The sequence below is a fragment of the Camponotus floridanus genome, unplaced genomic scaffold, assembly GCF_003227725.1.
Source record: "Camponotus floridanus strain SB8 unplaced genomic scaffold, Cflo_v7.5 scaffold60, whole genome shotgun sequence".
Classification (NCBI taxonomy): Eukaryota; Metazoa; Arthropoda; class Insecta; order Hymenoptera; family Formicidae; genus Camponotus; species Camponotus floridanus.
In genome coordinates this window covers 131,295-153,433 of record NW_020229770.1, presented here as the reverse complement: position 1 = coordinate 153,433, position 22,139 = coordinate 131,295, and the positions used below count along the sequence as shown (strand labels likewise).

The 22,139-nt window shown below is 37.9% G+C and overlaps 2 protein-coding genes across 8 annotated transcripts in view; one reads left to right on the top strand and one right to left on the bottom strand.

Annotated features, from left to right (window-relative positions):
• Positions 1-7,218, bottom strand: part of LOC105248900 (melatonin receptor type 1B) — a 151,524-nt gene extending 144,306 nt beyond the window's left edge. Inside the window, exons 1-3 of one of the 3 annotated variants that reach the window (XM_020026781.2) lie at positions 6,975-7,218; positions 752-969; positions 545-672 (exon numbers count right to left, since the gene is read on the bottom strand). The gene's annotated coding sequence lies outside the window, so the exon portion shown is untranslated. Of the gene's footprint in view, positions 1-544; positions 970-6,974 lie in introns of all 3 variants that reach the window. The other 2 variants (XM_011253954.3, XM_025413139.1) reach the window with 2 other exon arrangements.
• LOC105248901 overlaps positions 1-21,922 on the top strand; it is a 41,974-nt gene extending 20,052 nt beyond the window's left edge. The window contains exons 1-7 of one of the 5 annotated variants that reach the window (XM_011253958.3): positions 11,641-12,231; positions 13,969-14,140; positions 15,521-15,638; positions 15,961-16,105; positions 16,197-16,284; positions 16,669-17,038; positions 17,419-21,922. In XM_011253958.3, coding sequence (XP_011252260.1) covers positions 13,983-14,140; positions 15,521-15,638; positions 15,961-16,105; positions 16,197-16,284; positions 16,669-17,038; positions 17,419-21,474 — 4,935 coding nt within the window. In that variant the 5' untranslated portion in view covers positions 11,641-12,231; positions 13,969-13,982 and the 3' untranslated portion in view covers positions 21,475-21,922. The other 4 variants (XM_011253957.3, XM_011253961.2, XM_011253962.2 and 1 more) reach the window with 4 other exon arrangements.
• Positions 21,923-22,139: the final 217 nt, after the last annotated feature.

Sequence of the window (22,139 nt, the reverse complement as noted above, 5' to 3'; positions counted from 1 at the left end):
TCTTAGAAATTTCGCGAAAATATGAATAAAGGAAATAATTTTATTTTCAATTTCCGAAAAATTGGATGAAAAATCTAAGTTCAAAAACATTTTATTTTGTAAGTTAGATAGAACTGCGTCTAAAAAGAATTGCCTATACTGAAACAACTATATTTATATATACAAAAAATATATACTTATTTAAAAAATTTGGTAAATATTCTTATATGCATTGTTTTTTATGTTTTTAATAATTATTAATTCCACTTATATTTAAATAATATCGATTACATAGCCTCGAAAAATAATGTACTAAATAATCTTTTATACATATATAATTAAGATGATTCTATAAACAAAAAATAATTATTTACGTGCAATCATAAGACAATAATTGCTCATTAATCAAAATTAAATAAAATTATTTCAATTAGTCAACACACAAAACACACAATTGTAATTGTTTCGTAAGGAAAATGTCTTTCACAATGAAGCCTTCGATAGATCCGTTTAGCCGCAAATGCCACTGACAAAGGGCACTTGATAATGAGTAGCAGGTACTCACCGGTTACTGGAGAATGATCCGCTCCTCGAAGGAGAATGCCGTCTATGCTCGCACACGTGGGAGGGGAGGTCCAAGCAGCTGGTCAATTCGATGCACGATCACACGTGCGTTTCGTGTACGTTCCTCGACTGTTTCGTCAGCATTGCGATAAAAACACGTCCGATTATCATGATTACCTGGCCGCATATCACCACTGTCGAGCTTTACCTGACGCGACGCGAATCGATCTCGAATTTTTCGGATGATGACACCGCGCGACTTTTCATCTCGTTGCCGAACGCGTTACATGCTTCCCCGGAAATCGTTGGTTCATCTTGCAGCGCGGACGACGAGACGTAGTCACGATGCGCCGATGATGGGAATGTCGAGGGCGAGCTCGAGGGACGATTACATTGCAGTCTACAGCAGCCTGCGGGATGCGAGTCCTGCAAAAGATCACGCCTTTCACACAATGCATGTCGGAACGGCATAAAGATATGGATCGCCACGTCATATCACGTGCCGCCGATCATTTCATCGTTGGAAACGTGAAACGCCGAAGGTCAACAGAGATTCGATAGCGAATTATGCGAGGTTCATTGCAGTGACGTAATAAAGCGAGCCTAAAAATACGAAGAGTAGTAGTACGAATAATAATGCAAATAATACGAATTTATTCGTGTTTTTTGTATATATAATGAACTTTTTTTTTAAAAAAACGAAACGAGAATACGTCCCTTTAAAAAAATTAATAATTTGTACAACTTTATTTTACTCTTATTTTTCATTCTTTAATAGGAATTTCAGTCCTAACGAACATCACATAATTCATGTTAATGACATTTCGTTGCTAGTGCAGTTTTAAATAATGCGCTCTGCCCGATGTGTAACTTTTGCATCGCGCACTCCGGTTTTAGTATCCTCGTATTGCTTTCTTTTCATCCCTTTCCATTCGTCGAAAATTATAATTTCAAAGTAACGTAAATCTCTTCTCCCCAAGGTATGTATGGGTGGAACAATACGAGTTTATATATCGTTAGGAAAACTTTATAATTTTAGTAAATAATGAAGGAAATTTCGCTCTCTCTCTCTCTCCCTAAAATTATATACACTTGCGCTTGTATATTTGATTATTGCCCTCTCTCGTCCTCGTTTTAATTACGCTTCCACGCAACTTTTAGTTTGCATTAATAAATTCCTTTAAAGGAAACCTTATATACGCGAGCCGCACGAGTTGCGCAAAGCGCGAGTTTGCGCATTTTATATGCCGTTCGAAATAACACACAGAAAAAAGGACATTCTTGTTTTGAAAATATATTTAGTTTTAACATGGAAATCTTGAAATGAGATTATATTGCATTAATTAAAGAAAAATATAATTGCTTGAATAATTGCTTACTTGAATGAAGCCATTTTATATAGTTCAATCGAGAAAAATTCTTATGATTTAAGATTTAATTTTCTTGAATAGAAAAGAAACAATGTTAGATAGAAAATAACATTTTGAAATGAAAGATTATAATTTTTTTAAAGTAGAATTAAATAATTATATATTCTTGAGATGACAATTACAATATTAAAATAAAATAAGACTATATAATATTGTTGAAATTTAAAATTATTAAATTCTTCTAAGAAGATTATAAATTGTTGCGTATATACGAAACAATGAACGCGTTAGTTTAAGTATATAAGTTTTGATTTGACACTTATTTTTTTTCTCTGCATGGAGCTTTACGCGTAACTCTTACATAGGAGGATCCGGAAAGATTTCTATATAAGGACGAGGTAAAAACGAGCGGAGCACGAGGTTCTAACGAGTGATTGAAACGATAGCCCGAAAATTCAGACTCCGGACGAACAATCGAAGAGAAGAAACGATACGCGTATTTGTTATAATTATTTATGGCGCGCGTAAAATTTTTATTGCGCGATGGCGTGCGATCGTAGGAATGCGCCGTTAACTTTTACTGCCGCTTCGTATACACGTTCCGCGCCCGCAGGGCCCCGAATGTACACCTCGTACACACGTATACGCGAGTGCACGTGCGTGTGTGTACATACGTACATCGTGTATATGAACGAACAAAGAAACGGATGTACGTTGTTCGGTGTTCGTGAACACCGGCTATAAAGCGTGAGGAACTCGATGGATGTACGTCGTTGCGAGGCCCCCGAAGGCCCCGTAGCCACTCCGCGGTGTTACATCATCGCGGCGGAGTCGGTCTGTAACGTCATTGTTAAGGGCGATACGGAGAGCGCACCACCTGTTACACGCTATTCCGCTATTTACAAGCGCCAACGTGCCGCGCGCTCACCGTTGAATATTTACATATTCATTATATGTATTCCCGGCGCGTCCTTTCGGATCCGTCATATCCGGATCGGTGAATCGAAGACCGAGCGCAGATCCGAGATCCGCGCGTGCGTCGAAATTCCCGTAATTCATTAGGATAATTGAAACGACGCGCTCGCGCGCACAATTAACGCGAGTCCCGCAATTGAAATATTTCATTTCGCGTGCGAGCTATATTATTCGCTTTATGGGCCGCGGAGAGAGAGAGCCGCGCGTATATGCGACTATACATTACAACGGGGTGACTTGGTAATATTACGCCACCGCCGCCGCCGCCATCGCCATCGCCATCGCCATCGCCATGCCACCGCCACCGCCATCGCCATCGTCACCGCCACCGCCACCATTGCCGGTCGTAATAGAAAGGCATCGTCGTATAAATTCATATTACGCGATAACGCTGATATCGCGCTGGTATCAGCTTCCTATTTTACGGTGTAAGGACCATTAAAAGCGTTCCGTTTCGCAACGAGAGGTATCTGAATCCGCGCCGAAAATGATCAGCTTTTCTCGCCCGACGTCGTGTAAAACGCCCTGATAAATCAGAGTCGAGGGTTCGCCACGAAATTATATCCGGTTACATGATGCGTTACATTCGAGATGCCATTTTGCAGATGTTACGTCTGGTTTATCTCTCGTCAGTAGTTTTTAGAAAGCTTATCACACGAGAATGTTTTCACATAGCATGGCATGATTTTTCTGCGAGTTTTACAATCCTTGTCTACTTGTCATATATTTCTTTTTGTTTCATCTCCAAATTTGCATTTGGCATTTCTTTGTTAATGTAACGCTTTATGTAAAATTTAAAGTCACAAGAGAGAGACCGAGTCGTCATCATTTATGAAGACTTTGAGATTTCTTGTAAATGACACTGTCATTCGTATCAATATTCTATTTTTGTCTATGCGATATAAACATCTATTTAAAAAAAACACTTTTATCATTGAAATTGTCTGCTCTCTTTATGATTTACTACAGTTTATAAAGTTGAATCTATACATCAACTGCAATATAAACTTTTAACGTAAACAATTATTCTTTTTGGCTCAATCAATACGAAGCGTTTTAAAGCGCGAATAAAATGCATATCTGAATTTATAAATAGCTGATATATTATCAGTTTTTAAGCGTTAATGGACCGATATAAAGCATGGTGTTGAAAAACTTACCATTTTTACCATTTACTCTAATTTTTGAATACGTACAAATAAATGATTATTATTTTTTTTAGTTATTATTTTTTTTCTGGGAAGAGATACACATATTAATAATTTATTTTCAATCATTTATTTGTACGTATTAGATAGACAACATTTGGGAAATGAACGATAATCATGTATGTATCACCATATACTAATACACATATTCAATGTTAACATATACTGTGTTAAAAAACAGATTGATGCTTATTTTTGATAGAGCATTCTAAAAAGATTGAGAACAATAGGAAAAGATTGCAGAGGCAAAAATACAGCGAGTTAAATTTCGTTAATAAAAAGAGAAGAATTTATTAAATGTAGTAAAAGTGACATTCTGTGCGAATATATGCGAAGCCAAGTAAGAAGAACATTTAATGCGAAATTAATAGTATCACTCCGATCGTTTTTCACATGGAATTTATGCGCATTCATTCAACTTTTTATTGTTTGTAATGCATTTCATTATTCGCGCGATGCAATTTTACGAATATCTCTATTGAGAAAGAATGTATCTCTTATTGGAGAATTATAATAGGAAATTTTCTTCATGAACATTCAACAGGTCATGGTTGAAGCAAATTTTTATTATATATTTCTTGCGATAAAATCAAAGAACAACATAATACTAAGGGTAGCGAAAATTTTTATTATTTATTACTCGCGAACACAGATAAAGAAACATCTAGTTTACAAATTGGTGCGACACATAGTTCTATTTGATTATGGATGACTTTCACACACACACATATAAAATATATTTATTATACATTATTAATCTCTCTCTATCAGCTCTTTCTTTCTCCCTATCTCTCTGTATCTAGTTTAAATAAATTAAAGCGTGCCGTAAATTGCTTTTATATAATGCAAAATGTTATATATTATTTCTTTGAAAGTATATCTATTTCTCAGTTTTAATATAAAGGCTCTTGATTCATTTCATATAAAATCCATATAAACGCATGCATTTATATTATAAAAGTACATCAAGGACAGATGTTACATCATCAGTCCATATTCACACATATCGTATATATATTTAATATTAAAACTATCTGATTTTCATCCCACGATGTTACATCGAATGCAGTCTTCGTGTTATACATAAAACTTGGAATTAAATACGGCAGCATTTGAGAACGAACGCGAATGAGACTCATTAAGTGAATATCATAAATTTGAAAAGGAGATATTTAAATGCCAAAATTACAGTAACAAGTCCAAGAGTTTAACTATTCCATCCATGCCTAAAAAAAAAAACTCGCGTAAAGTATAATTCTGTCGGGGTATGTTTTATGTAAAGACAAGGTTGAAAATTTTGGCTACGTACAATACTTGAATTTTTTCATTAATTTACGACAGTTAATCAGTGAAGCGAGCACGGATTATCGGTATGATACAACTCGACGTCGGACAATAACACCACCAACGTGCATACATCGATCATCTCAAATATATATACAGCAAATATACACCAACAGTTGCGTGCAAGCAAATGTGACAAATACGTAAGAACGATTATATGCAGACATCGACATGATTTCTCGCGAGCGAGCGTGCCGAGATTCGACGTATCGGGACAACGTATCGGCCTGTGACGTATCATCCCTCACGGGGGGGGTTGCTGTCATCCGCCGACGCGTTGATCGCCGTCGTGCAACCGCAAGGCGCGCTCGCAGCGACACGCAATAGCGGGGCTCTGCGCGTTTATACGCATCACGCAATCCAAAAGGAATCAAATGATTCGGTTTACCGTCGTTGTTCGGAACAACCCTCGCGGTCGTACATAGCATCACGTTCGAGCATCTTCTCTGTCGGATACGTTTCCCTCCCAGCCACCCTCTACCTCTCCCGTTCGTCCCTTCTCTTTCTCCTTCTTCCTCTCTCTCTCTCTCTCTCTCGCTCTCTCACTCACACGCGCGCGCACTCTCTTCCTCTTTCTCGCGCTCTCGCTCTAACGCCCTCCCTGTCCGTGTAACAAGCGTCCCGATTCCTCTCTCCCGTTTCTCGTCGTCCGTTCCCTCTCTATACATGAGAATGCACGCCCGAGGCAAAGTTTAAGGACCGACACGCGAGTATATTTTCTTACACGAATGTCCACCTCGAAGGTCCTCCTGCGGGCACGGCGTCTGCACGTCCTCTTCTGCGCGTCTCTCTCTCTCTCTCTCTCTTCTCGCTCCCTCTGACTTACTTCTTTTCTCTATCCCTCGCGCTCTCATTCGCCGTTCCACTTGCTTCTGCTGCGCGGTCGTCGTCTCCCGAGAGAGATCGGAGCGGACGAGAAAACTCGCGGGATGTCGAAATCGAAATCTGTCTCGAGGAGCACCGTGGATCCGCGTAGCACAAGCTATGAGTCAACGATAACGAGCAAAAAACGGCGTTAATACGAGTAGCCTAGCGCCGTTGCGCGAACAACGAGCTTGATGGAGAACGAGAGAGAGAGAGAGAGAGAGAGAGAAAGAGAGCGGCAAGGGATACAACAGAGGGCGAGAGGGTGCACATACGGAAGGAGAGACAGAGAGGACGAATTAGAGGAGAAAGAGAGAAATTGCAGGAGAGACAGATGGACAGATGGAGTAAAAGGAGAGGGGCGAGGGGTACTCGCACTCGTCTGTCTCTCTCTTCCCGCGCCGACTGCGAGTCGCGGGAGCACAAAATCGCTCGAGGTAGTCGCGTGCCTCCCGGATAGCGCCAGCACCACCGTGATACACCGATAGCGGTGAAAATGATGACAATGACAACGATGATGACGATGATCGCAGGCGGCGACGAGAACGACCAAACAGACGGCGCTCGATCGAAAAGAACCACAACGATGACAACGACAAGGACAACGATGACGACAACGAGGGCGAGGACGAAGGGGAAAACGTGAAATCGTCGCCAAATCCACACTGACGGGAACGACGATGACGATGATGACGACGACGCCGTTAAAGATGACAACGTACGACGACGACAGTGCTGTTCTAGGCGTCGCGGCGCTCACACACCGGCTCACTGAGCTCGAGGTGGGCGACACCGGCGGAACGGAGGATCACGGCTACGACCGACGAGGACCGAGAGAACGAGCCGAGCTTTTTGATGAAAAGCGCAGGCGCGACGACAGACGTCGTACCAGGATATCGCTCTCTCTTTCTCTCCTCAACACACACACACACACACTCTCTCTCTATATATCTATCTATCTATCCATCTATGTATCTATCCATCTATCTATCTATCCATTCATCTACCTATCTATTCATCTATCCATCTATCTATCCATCCATCTATCTATCTACTTTTATATATGCAAATGCGACATATGTCTCTCGTTTTAATTCTAATTCGAACTTGGGCTTTATACATATATTTGTAATCGTACGTTTCTTGGGGAGGGAGGAAGGGAATTGTTAGATCCAGTAGTAATCTATAAATATTCCTGTTTCTCTTTCTATTTCCAGCGAACCAACCTTTCCCTTTGCGCGCCATTCGTAAGATGCGTCGCGTTTCCTAGGAACCTTGAAAGGTTGATGAAATTTGGCGTGGGAGTCGATGGCCGCTGTTGTTGACCATCGTTGTCGTCGTCGATGTCGCCGTGATTGTCGACGTCGTTGATGTTTGATGACACACGAGGTGCTCGGGGGCAGCGCCACGAACGTGCTTGTCGAGCGGAGCGCGTGTGGTCGAGAGAGTTGTACTTCGCTTTGTGGTGCTATATTTCACGACATGGTTTGCCAGTAACAAGCTCGACGAGGAGGAGGAGGAGAGAGAGAGAGAGAGAGAGAGAGAGAGAGAAAGGGCAAAGGTCGAGGAGGAAGAGGGAAACGGTCCTTTGACCGCTGTCGTAGATCTCTGGTCTCTTCCCGGCGGCGAGATACTTCCGGCCCTTTTCCACGGGGCTTCCGGCGGCCCTTCTTCGACTTTGGCGGCTCAAGTACTGATTTCGTAACGTGCGCGCGAGCAGGAAACCGACAGAAGCGCTGTTATGTTGCTGGAACATAATCGACGAGGAAATTACGTGTACTGTGCACGTCACATGCGACGCCGGTATACTCTCGTCGTGGCTAATTTACAGTGCACCCGGAAACTACGACTAAATTTGCTCCTGGTAATTGTCTTTAGAAAGATCGCCGGAATACTTTATTTCGTGCAAGTAGGTTAAAATTTTATCGTAAAACGTTCATTTTTTGAAATGAAACGAAGACTTGTGCGAAAGCTCTCGGCTAAATTACATCGATCGATTATTCTAATTACGCTATTATGCAAATGGTCTAGATATTATCATTAAAAACTGTATAAAAAGGGATAAACGTTTGATGAGAAATTATTTGCTGTTTGACATTTATATTAAAAAATACGATTGTTGTACTAAATTTCCATTAAACTACTAAAATTCGCGTGATGATGATATCGCGCTAAGTGTATACCGGAAATAATTGTAATCGTTTCCGCGTCTCGCAATTATAAAACAACATTAACAGCACACGTTTTTAATATTTGCCTTGAAATTCTAAAAAATATTTTCACCTTGTGATTATTTAGAATGCACAGGATTAGACGTGAACTTGCCATAAAATGTGCATATACACGCATATTTACATATCCATTCGAGAAATTAAAGTTACTAATGCTCTCTAATTATCGTGCAAAGTAGGAACGCTACACGTGAACCCTATTGACATAACGCAAGCAGTTACATCTTGCAATTATATCGTTCCGTCGACCGACTTTTCTGAATCGCTCCGCATCCGAGATGAAAAGCTCGGCGTTCTGCTTAATATGAACGACAACCTAAAGCGGATAGTCTGAGACGCTTATGGCTCTCGTGCGATATTTTCGACATACACGCCCGGAACGAGGAACGTTAGTCCCCTGTCCCTCATTGCCCGCCAAGTAAACACAGCTCTTTATACAAGCGGTATGTACGAGAGATGCGGCATTGCGATTATCCTGTCCATCTTATAGAGAGATAGAGGGAGTGAAAAAAAGGGAAAGCGGCCGCCCTCACCTCACAGTCGCCCTGCTACATAAAAGTTCCAATATTGACGTGTTTGGATGTAAAAATGCGTGGCATTCAATGTGCGAATGCAAAGATTCCACGTGTGTATTATATCAGCAGATTCGTGTATCTCTTTCTCTCTCTTTCTTTGATTTTTCAATATTTCACATTCCGCGCATAAGCGTACTCATTTCACGACCTTTGACATTTGGATATATTCCAGAAATTCGTTTGATAGTTATGAAGTATGGAAAACGTATTTAAAATCTAAATACGAGATGAGAATCAGATATTTTCTTTACCTTTGAATAATATATTAAGAAATGAATCAAGAGACGTATATACAATAAAGTATGTATTTGACCTTTTGGAAAATGAGGTTTCCGCCCATTGACTTTATCAAGAGATAGTCCCGAGTGTGCGTATGTTTAGTATCAAATATACCTTCGTGACCCCCATTTTCTGATTTACGTTGAATGCGATCTCAATAAATAAATGAGCAAAAGTCAAAACACACACGTGCAACATTAAGTATTTATAAGGGTATCTCATTTTTCAATCTTTTCAAAAAAATGAGAAATCTCTCAAAAAGGTAATTATTTTTTAAACAATATTTTATAAAAATAATAATAATAATAATAATAATAATAAAGATATTTTAATATTATAAGTTAGTTTCGTATAAAATCTTTTTGCTAATTGTAAGATATAAATGCAGAATATATAAATAATAAAATCAGATTTTAGAAATATTTATTGAGAAATAAATTCCTTTAAAAAAAAAAAGGAAAATGTTTTAAAGGAAATTTTGCCAATTACATTTGCGTTAATCGTGTTGATGTGAGTCAGCTAAAAATTTCAAATTTCAATCGAAATTTAATCGCATATTTAAGAGCCGTTGCAGGCCCATCTGTAGAATTATATCTACAATTATATTGACAATTTATAAAGCATCGAGAGTTTTGCGCTCGCAGAGTTATTTAGCTCGAAATTAAAACGAATATATCGATCGAACGCCGACGAAGAGCTGCGCGCAAGTGCAAGCCGCTGTCGCGATTCGCGCGATTCCTTTTTCCCTCGCAAGTCACGCGTCTTTTAACATTCGAATACTCGAGTCAACGGGGACGATGACAATGATACCGACAACAAACTGCACGAATTGCAGGTATTCGACGCAAATACTTCCTTCTCGAGATACTCGTGAAGCCGGGCAAGCGTTGGCGGGAAAAGTAGCGTGCACTTACCTTATGCCCGAAATGTGCGACGTGAATATTCTATGCGTGCATCGTGTCCTCCCAAATGCGACGTACGTACGCGCAGTCCCGTTCCATCTGTCAAAACACAGATGTTTTACTCGATGCTCTCGCGCGAGATATTCGACTACGCGAGACGCTCGAAACGGCTAAAGATCGTCTTGAACGCGACACTTGCACCTCGCTCTCGTTTCCGCTTCGCTCCATTTTTACCAACGCAATTTAAACTTAATCGCTGATTAATTTGCAGAATGACCAACGACAGAATTTGAAAATTTCCACCATAGATGATAATTGGGATTTTTTTTACGTTGGTAATCCTGCAAATTAATCAACCGGTATTAGTTGCGGCGGTAAAAAAAACTTCTCCGCAACTTTACCATCTATTTTGCATATATATTAAGTTTGATATATAATAAGTTTGATTATATAAAACTTTTGATAGACTGCGATATAAAAATGTGATCGAATCGATTCAACTTTCATTTATTACGTAAAAAAATGTAATGTGACACGAGTATATAATGTTACATATAAAACTTGTATAGATCGCAATAGTATAAATGTGTTCAAATCGTTTCAACTTTCGTTTATTATACAATTTTAACGCACGGGTTTAATAATTAACGGTTCTTTCTTTTTATATTACGAGATCGTTTGGCCGATCGTTTGACGAAAGCGTACCTGATTTCTTTCGTTTCTTTTTCGTACGAAAAATGTCTCTTGGTCGGGAGGCAGGGTCACCATCCCTTCGCATCCTCCGCTTTTCCCAAACCGCGGATTATCGCGCGATCGACAGGTGTACAACGGGGAAGCGGTGGGGAAGAGCGCACTTACCTTGCGCGTCCCGATTATGCGAGAGCGCGCGATTTCAAAACACGGTCCGTTGACTCCACTCGAGTCGATGGTCGCTCCGCTGCTCGTCCGAATCCTCACGAGTCTCGCGGCTATGTTAATATTCCCGGAGTGCGTATCGATACCTATTCAACGGAGACTATCCAGGTATTCGTTGGAAAATTGCGAGAGAGCGGCTATTGGGTTGGTTCGAGTAGCATCGCCGTAGCTAGTAGATGGTAGTCTAGCGCGCGCCCGCGCGCGTGCCCCGTGCGCCGCAATTACTTAATTGCTCGTATCTGATTGGGCCCGTCGCGAGGTAGGGATAACGGTGTCCTCGCTTCGTGATTTGCGCATCGCGCGTGCATCGCGCTTCCATTGGCCGGGTTACCTGGGCGGCCGACGAATCAGCCATTCATTTCCGAAACTCCGCGCCAACGGCGCTAGTAACCCCCCGTGAGAGGAACGAGGACAGACTGACGAGAAACGAGGGATGAGACGCGCGCTCGCGCCCGCCAGTCGGAGAAAGAGACGGAGAGAGAAGGAGAGAGGACGACGAGTATCGAAGTTTCGATGTTTCGAATGCGCCTCCGACATCGATAGCCGCTGCCGCGCTGCGGCAACATCGTGCACGTCCTCGCGACAGTACGGTGTCCGATGCCCTCGCGTATCGTAGGCATCTCGGTGAACGGGACGACGAGCGAAGGGAAAACGAGTGGCGAAACGCGAAAGCCGGGAGAAAGTGAAGCTTGAGCCGTAATGGAGTAAAAGTGACGAATACCGGATGACAAATACAAAAGAAAAATAAAATAAGAATCGAATAAAAGCATAGAGATAAAAAAAAAAGAAGAGAGTCGAAGCGCCGGTCGGTGGTGACCGGTAGCGATAGTGGGGTAGCGGCGGCGGTGGTGACGGTGGTGGTGGAGGCGGTGGTGGGGGTAGCGGCGGTGACGGTGGGGCGCGGAGCACGCTCTCTCGCGGTAGCTGCGCCAAACGTCAGTGTCAATATGGCCGTTGACGTGAGCGCAGTATGCGTAAAGACGTGGACGCGATAGTAGTCTCGGTTCGATTCCCCCTAACATGAGGTATACCACGACCAGGAGGGACGCTTTTACGTAATACACCACCCTCCCTCCTCCTTTCCCGCCTCCCCCCAGATATAACGGACGTACCCGGCATCGTACAAAATGAACTGCGCCGCGTCGGAGGTAGCGGCAGCCGCGAACGGTGGTGAGCACGTCGGCGCGATACAAGGTACGTGGTGCATCATTCCCTCGAACGGCAACGTGTACTCTCGTCTCGCGCGCCTTCTCGACTCGACTCGACTCGATTCGACTCGACTCGACTCGACTAGACGGGACGAGACGGGCGATCCTCGGGACGATCGGTGAGAGAGCCTCGTTCGTCGTGTGTTTACGAGCACGTCGGCCACGCGAAATTCCGCGTCCGGGCGCAGGCCGTCGCGATCGATTCGCCGTTTATCTGTCATTCAACTATCGGTCGCGTCTTGTCGCGACCTCGACGAACTCGGCTCGCGTCCCGAGAGCAACGCGTTAGCCGCGTGGCCTTTCTTCCCCTCCCCCTCTCTCCCTTCTCTCTCTCTTCCTCCCCCCTCTCCCTCCCTCTTTGGCCGCTCACGAGCTCGTGATTAAACTCCTTGGTTCGTGTATGTGTGCGAGATACAAAGTCGATGAACGGTGCGAGTTCCCGGCGACGACGACGACGACGACGTGACTCGAAATAAAAGTGTGCTTCGCGTAGGGCGCGAGAGGACGACCCGGTACATTTTCGTTCCTCGAGCGAACTTTCGAGACTCGTGCTTCGAACCACGACACGCGCGTTTCGTTATTTCTTAGATCTTTCCTCGATCCTGATGTAATAATTACGACGAGGACGTCGCGAACGCACATGGGAGGGTATTCGACCAATTTTGCTCGACGCTTCGTCGTTTCAAGACAATCGATACATTCTCGGGATTTACTATTGGCGTGTTGGCGTTTCTCGACGACGATATTGCTTTATCGGCTCTCGATTACTCCGGTAACTCGCGTTAAAAGTGCTCGGAATGCTAAGAAATTAACGTAGCTTTGATTGAAAATTTTCAAAGGCAACGTGCGCGAGTTTAAGAAACGCTTTACAAGTCCGGTTTGCGGTTGCATTTCGAGCCTTTAAGATACATTTGCCTCTGTTGTCGCCCTCCCTCTGAAACTACATCGTGAAACGGCTCGGAAAATGTGGCATTCAGCTGTGTGAACGTTACAGAAATATACAACCGGCTTTTGGGCAATTTATAGTCTGCATGGGTCTCGGCACCTGCCGCGGCAGATGTTAAGAATGGTCAGGGTTGTAAGAAAATGACGAGTAGTTTTTAATACGTGCGTGAATTATCGTATGAGAATCTAACACAGTTGTAACGGTGAGAACGTTTTCTCCTTCTTACGAACCGGTGCGGCAAAAAAAAAGGGACTCGAATATTACACGTTATTATTGGATACTTTTAAGCGAGACTCTATGATATGATTTGCATCAATCGGTGATAATTGCCTCGAAATCGGATGAATTGGATAAATTTTTTTAATTGGCGAAACTATTGTTCTCGAATAAAATTCCGTCAAGGAATTTACCGTATCGAGATAAAACGTGAAAATTCGCAACAACTTGTACTAATTGATATTCCATATCTTTGTATGTGTATACGCATATAGATATACAAATATACATTGTGTAGTTTCTAGTGAAAATTAGTCATTGTTGTTTGTTCTTTGTATCTTACGCGGCTAGAGATATATTTAAAAAATTCGCGCATCTTGATTGATGTTTAGATATCAAAAACGCAATGTTTAACAATGGAGGGTCTAAAGTAAACAGTGACGACGCCAAATCAACAGTTGTAGAATTATTTCCATGGATCTCAGAGTTTTGGAAAATGTGTAAATGTATATACGCGGACAAAAATATGGCTTCTTTGGCAGAGCTTATGCAGTACTATATCAGGTAATTTACATTCGGTATTTCCTGTAATACTATGTGTATGCGATTCACCAGTATTATTGCTTTGAGCACTGGTGTCGGAATACTATTGCATGACATGTGTGTTAGTACACAGCGTGTTAATATTCGTTTATCGATATCCTCGCTTAAATATAAGTAATTAATGTGTAAAAACTTTATATAAAATTTGAATTATTAAGTGAAATACTTTCGGAAACTTTTAAACCTATTTGTTCAAATTTTTTTAATTTACTCGATCTTTTTGTTTGTTTATATGAATATTATAAAGTAAAAGTATCGCGTCTCTCAAATATCAAACATATTTCTGTCAATCATATTTTCCAATAAATATTCTCCAATAAAATTTGGAGAAATAAAGGAAAAATTATATTAATAAATAATTATGACAGTTACAATAATTGCAATAATTGAAATAATTACGAATTAAATTTATTGAAATCAATGTTAAAAGTGGTAATTATATACGTCTAAATGTATTATTTAACAATTTATTACAAAAATATATAGAAATCTTAATGACTTTAAATGTTTAATGTATTTTTAAAATATATAAAAATATATAAAATAATGAATATCTATACGTGTAATTTAAAATTTATATGACATATTATAATATATAAATATAATTACAATATATGAACATAAGAAACATTTTTAATCTATAATTTCTATCTTTAATTATATTGTTATTTTCTTTCTTTTTAACTCTCTTAAAAAGCTTTAGTTATTGTGCATTGCACACATCATTGCCTCTACACTGTATTATTAAGCTGATCTCGAGGGTCTGCTATTGCATTGACCCTGTCAATTACTTAATCAGATTGTAACAGTCTGAAGGTCAAAAAGATATATTGTCTTATATGTTACAAGGCAATGTTATATAAAACTATGTAAAAAAATATTTAATCGTATCTACTGATTAAATTAAATATAATTTAAACAAATGTACAAAAATAGATTATCAATATTATATCTTGTCTCCCTCTCCCCCATTAATATGTATCTCTTTTTATAAAAACTAATACTTTAATATATTAGTAACGTTATATTTTAACAGATTAAATTCAATTTTATAAAAATGTGATCAATTTTGAATACTAATATCACTTGATATTTATATATTTAGTTGATATTTATTCGTATAATTTTTAACACTCTTATTTAGAAAATTATTAATTATATAGATTTTAACATATATACATACACATATTTATATATTTACATCTCTATATTTACATTTTGTGTATGTTTGTGTGAATTTGTTTATTCTCTATTAACAATAAGATATATTTAATATGTATTATTAGCGTTTAAGCGTCGTTTTATTGTAATTCAAATATATTTTTTATTCTTTCATTACAGAAATGTAAGTATCAGTGTGAATGAATGTTACACGAAGCCTTTAAAAGCAGCAAAGTTGAAGGATTCTATTAGTGAAACTTTATTTTTCTTCTTATGTATCTATCGCGAGCTTTCTGAGGTAAGTTCAACAAGTTATTTTATTATATTACATTTATATAAATATTATTTTCTTGTGTGTGTGTGTGTTCACAGTTTTTTATAGTAATATTTAAACAAACAAAACTAATTTTTTACCAAAATCATAATAGAGAATTTATTTGTTTAAATAATATATCTGTCTTATTTGCATTTATGTGTGGATATGGAATTAAAAACTTCAATTTTATTATATTGTTTGTATAATTTTTATTTTATTGTATATATACACGCACGCATACACACACACACAGTTTTTTCTAATAATATTATTCACTTAAACGAACAAAATTAATTTTTTCCAGGACCGTAATAGAACTATTTACTTAAATAACATGTCCGATTTATTGGCATTGTACATAGATATGGAATTAAAAGCTTCGAGAAAAAGTAAAGAAGATCATAGTAAAATTTGTACAAGACTTATTTCTTGTCTTTATGTATATCTAGGTATGTATTATAAACATTACTTATATATGTATAATCCGTCGATAATAATACTGATAATACAATTTCTTTATATTTCTTATTTCTTTTTCAGAACATTCTATCGAGCATTTGTTAGATACTTTGATAAAAATACAGTTTATGTGTCGGGCTTATCATCGTATTTTAGATCCGATAATGAAGTAAGTATATACAATATATGTAAATACACAAAATTTAAATTTGAGGTCATTTTGTCTATATCATTTTTTAACTTACTATTTGAAATTTGATACAATATATATATATATATATATATATATATATATATATATATATTACGTCGAAATTATAATCCAAAATATATTTTATATAAAATATATTTTAATTATAAAATATATTTTATATTATACGATGATTTTTTTTTACAATTTATACACAATTGTTCATTAATAGCTTTTCATTTTTAATGTTATTTAAGTGAATAATATAAATACGAAATGAATCTAGACAATTTGCACGATAAAGATGTGTACATGTATAAAATTTCTTGTATGGTTATAAGTTTTGTTTTTATTTGGTTTCAGAATTGTAACTAATAAAATTCCAACGTGTCCCAATAATTCAGATATTATGTGCGCTCGTTATTTCCTTATTTATTATCTCTGGAGAAAGATAAATAGCGATATGGCCGTGAAAAGTCAAATTACTACAACCGCAATTGCCTCTTTGGGAACATCATCAACTTTCCCACCGTGCATGTTAGATGTATTACCAAAAGTGCCAAAGGATCAACCAAATTCAACAAAATATCTGATGCAGCAGAAATTTGACATAAGAAAATGCTGTGAATGTTTTATACAATTCTGTATAAAAAACAGAGATAGTATATGGCAGAAAAAAAATGAAAATGCAACTACTATTCCAAATTCATTCAAAAGGACTGCTTCACAACTGGTATATATATTTTGCTATCATTTTTATATTCTTATAAGTATATCGTGTGTTTTAATATTATTTTACATTTCCAAGTATTATGAAATTTCACTTATATAAGTAAAATAATTAAAAGCGAGAGAGAGAAAGAGAGAGAAAGAAAGAGAAATCATGTTTATGCAATTGTCAAGAAATCTCTATTTTGCTCATAATAGATTTTATATGTAATCGTTAATAATATATAAAACATGACTAACAATAACTTTTAAAAGAAATATAAAATGTAAACAAATATTTACATTAAATATATTTTATTTTCATTGATATGAGATTTGTAAAGATAATAGTAGGTTAAAATTATTTTGATATAGGAGAATAATGAATCTTCTATGTATTCTTAGCTGGAAGTTACATCACGCGAAAATGAAAATATGGATTGTATCAAAAACAAATCCAATTTTACTTCCTCAAATAAGAGTGTGCAAAACAATTCAGTTTCCTTAGATAATTTAAAATCCTCAAATTTAACAGAACAAACAAACGTTAAACCTTTAGGCACGATTTCTACAAATATTTCAGTAGCACGGACTATTGTTAAGCAAATAAAACCAAAAGTGCTTCCACGAAAGAAGATTAAAAAATCCAATAAAATTGTAATAATTGATCTTACAACTGATATTGCTTTTGAACGGTGTATAAAGAGAAAATCGAGAAAAGTTGCATGGCTTGAAGAAGCCAAGAGAAAACTCGACACAAAAGCGATAAGAGCATCACAGAAGATTAAGAAACAGCAGATGGCAGAGAAAATAACCTCCTTGAAGAAAATGGTTCTTGTTGATCAGCATTTGGAAGATTTCCTTCAATCCATACCTGCCACAGAAAATACATGTTTAGAGAATAATTTGAGTGAATCTGCAATATGGGACATAAAGCTAGATAATGATAAAATAAAATCCATGCAACAACTGGAAACAGAATGTAGGAGTACATCAGGTTATGCAACATCTACAAAACAATCAGTAGATGCGAACAGCAGTGACAAAAGTAAAATTGTTGGAGTATCTCAAACAGTCTCATCTTCTGTAATCGTTGATAAACCACAGTCTAATAAATTTAAAGCTTCTACAAAATTGTTATTGAATGTTTCAAATGACACTAATAGCAAATGCCATGATGTTGATACTATTTTGAAGGCAAGGAATAGTGAAAAAATGAACAATAGACATAATGCACAGACGACTGTGATTAAACGACTGCTAGAAAAGGATACTTCGCCTGAAAGTGAAAAATGTAAAAAGGTTGAAAGTTTAAGGAAAATCTGTGATTTAGGAACAGAGCACTCTAAAACTGTAAATATTCTCCCTGCGATATGTACTCAAAATTCCAAAGATGAAGATGTGGGTTCTAATAATAATGCTAATTATCTTAGTACAACTAAAGATAAATCTTTGTATGTAATTTCATCTTCGCTACATATGCATTACACAAATAACGGAAAGGATGAAACGATTGATAAAACAATAGATGATTTCACTAACAATGAAAAATCTGTGCAAGAACATGATCATGAATTAATAAGTAACAAAACGCAGTGCTCGAAATCAACTGCAGTCGACAATGCTTTAAATAAAGAAAAACTTGCAGTTTCTACAATGACGGTTGAAACTTTTGCTACAACAATTATAAATAATCCAGAGATATCAATAAGTAATGCGGTAGAATCTGAACGGTTACAACAACTATGCGTTACTGAAAATATAGAGAAACCAAAGGAGCCTGAGTCTCAGGATGAATATGTATCAGAAAAGCGCGATATTGCAAATAATACTATAAGTCTTAGTATAACGAATGGAGACCATTCTAATGTACAAACAGATTTAGAAGTTGACACTTGCATCGAAGTAAGCGATAACTTAAGAAATAGCAAAATCCCTAACCATAAAATCAGAGAAACTATTTTTGAAAATAGCACAGCTGATAAGAAAAATATTTCTAATATCTTCAATGCGTCACTGTGTTCAAAAAATGAACGAGTTAACGATAGAAAAGATATCGACCTGAAAACAGATAAGGAAGATGAAGAATTCGAATCCAAAGGAAATTGTAATAAAGAACATAATGTAGAAGAATTAAAAAGGTCTTCTGTACTGCGCACAAAAGTTGATAAGAAAGATCTTCATAATCTTGACTATATGCATGATCGTAAACTACTAAAGAGAGTCTATGAAATACATACTCATACGAAAAGCATTCAAAATTCATCGGAAGATAAATGTATCATTCAAGATTCAGAATTGCAGGATAACATGGACGGACTTTCATTATTAGCCAATGTTATTGAGTCAACATGTCAACATGTATCTCATTTAAAAGCTGAGTTGCAATGCGAACAAATCAAAGTGAAGGATTACGCATCGTTGAGAAATTCTTCTTACAATCAAACTACCGACGATGATGTCGATACCAACGATTCATCGAATATAGTTTCTCAGATTTTGGAAAATCCAACTGCTGACGTTATCAATAAAATAGTTGGAATTTGTCCGGAGGATGCATTGGATAAAGTAGCGCTTCATGTTGAAGTAACGTCAACAACTGATATAAATCCCGACGATCGCGGAAACGATCCAAGCAATAATAGCGTTCCGCGCATCGTTGAAACCACTATAAATTATGAAACGGACACGTTGCCTAACAATTTAAATATAGTAGAAAACAATGTACAGTCGATAAAGGAAAATACGAACGTAATATTAAACGGGGAAACAGTCATGCTCTTACAAAAGTCCCCGAATAGTAATTTGTACATCATTAATAAGGCAGTGGAAAACGCACGAGATCACAATAGCGATGATGAGAATTGTCCAGTTAAGGAGAAAAGTTGGATGATCCCGCCGGAAGATTGTACATCGTTTGAAGTCGTTAATACGTCGGAGCACATTTCTTTTAATTTGGATCTCCCGCAATACGGCAAGGAATTATCATGCCAAGAGAATAAGTTTTCCGTCAGCAGGAACAAGGGTATAAAAATTGAACCCGATGAAGAGAGTAATCTGATGAATATTACGGAAATGAAATCTTACGGTAAGAAAAATTCATTGTCGGCCGACGTGACATTACCTGCGACATCGCAGATTTATCAGGACACGAATGTTGCGAATGTGAGCATCAGCAGCAAGTCGGTCGATAAACGAAAATCCAAATCCATCCTTACTTATAGGCAAAACATTAAGCAAGAGTTTAGCAATCATATTACGGCAAATTGCGGAATACAAGGATGCAACGGAATACATACGCATCCGCACGAGGTGATTGACTCGCAGCATTCATTACATATTCCAGTCACTCATCCCACAACGATATCCTCGATTTACGGGAATTGCGCTGCCGGTACAGATCTGTGTATGCCGTATCACAAGCATTGCACTTCCGTATCGTGTAGTCTACAAATTAATTCTACTACTTCGCTCCATTCTCATACAAAATCCGCCAATGCATGCGGTAGGTCGCACTGCTCATGCCTAAATTGTACGTACGATATAGTCGCGCATTGCAGACAGTGTATACACCCTGCAACAGATTCCCATGTGTCTTGCCTTGAAAGTAATTCTTATTTTTTGCCCACGCATTCGTCAGTACAAACATCCGCCGTCCAAGAGCACGATAAGACAACAAGCGAAGCGGCAATAAGTAAATTGTATGACGATCAGCAGATAATGCTGCGTAAAATAGAACAGAGGGTATCGCTACAAAATAATACGTTGGAAAAACTGGACGTGCAAAGAGAACCGGATAAGTTATTCAAGAAAGATATGGAGAACAAATTGCCGTTGAAAAAGAGACTGAAGGCTCACGCCATGATGTCCATGGTGTACGAAAAGATACCCATCAAGACGGAAAAATTAGATAACTATCCTGCAATTCCCATGATGTCCATAGCAGCCTTAGAAGCATTAAATAGCTCGCAGAAGCATCCTGCGCAAATCATCAAATCATCGTACGAATTATCCCCTACCGAAGAGGAAGATAATTCGCATGGCAGCTATCATTTCAATTCGAATATAGTGCGAAGGGATTACTGCAAAGATATCCATATTTCTAATGCACATCGCAATCTTGTGAAAGAAAGTACAAGGAATCACGAACGCCAATTTCGATCAAACGGCGATCAATCTAATACAGTCTGTATAGAACGTTGTCAAGACAGAACGTTTAAAACACCTATGCAGCGCAGAGATGTGACAGCAACGAATCCGATATCTCTGAAACGTATAACGACGGAGACGATGGAGCAGGATAGCACATGTAAGAAGGCGAAAAAAATGCAGTCATCTATTAGACAAACGAGAAGCTCAAAGAGAAACGTTCCTAAGGTAAATTATTGTTACACCGATGTTGATCCAGAATGGAATCCGTCCGGTGAGTCAAAACGAAGGCGTAAGAAGACTAGTCGATGATCAATACTATTTCATTACGAGAAGTCACTGCTGTAAAAAAGAAAGAAAGAAAGAAAAACAATCTGTACAGAATGGATAAATGTGTTCTTTAAGCTGTGTGGCACTGTAAATTTGTAAATATATGTACAAAGCAGAAGTAAAAAATAACGCGTCCTAGGAAGATTTTTAGAGATAGACCGTTGAGCGTGTTCAAGATTAGTATGGGCAAAGAGGTAGACTAGCTGCATAGAAGATTTCTGCGTAAAATATTTTTGATGTTTAGTTAGATATCGCTAGAAGCAAGTTGTAGAGAATTTTATTCCATTAAACGTCATCTCTACCTTGCAATATTGTATATAAGATAAAGCTTTATAAGATAATATTTGTAAGTTAATATTTCAATTTTAATGTTTTCCTATTGTCGCGTGGTTGCACAGCAACATCATAACTATAATTTTCTCAATCATAAATTTTTTTTTAAATTTCTATAAAATATAAGATTAAAGTTTCTGTATAGTTTTCCATATAAATATGTATATATATATATATATAATCAATGCCAAACACATAGAAACATGAAAACAAAGTAATATCATTTTTAAGGTAAGGTATGTTAAATTTAGATAGATAAAATAGAATGACAAATCTTTTATATCATTACTAATAATTTTATATAATAATTTTAT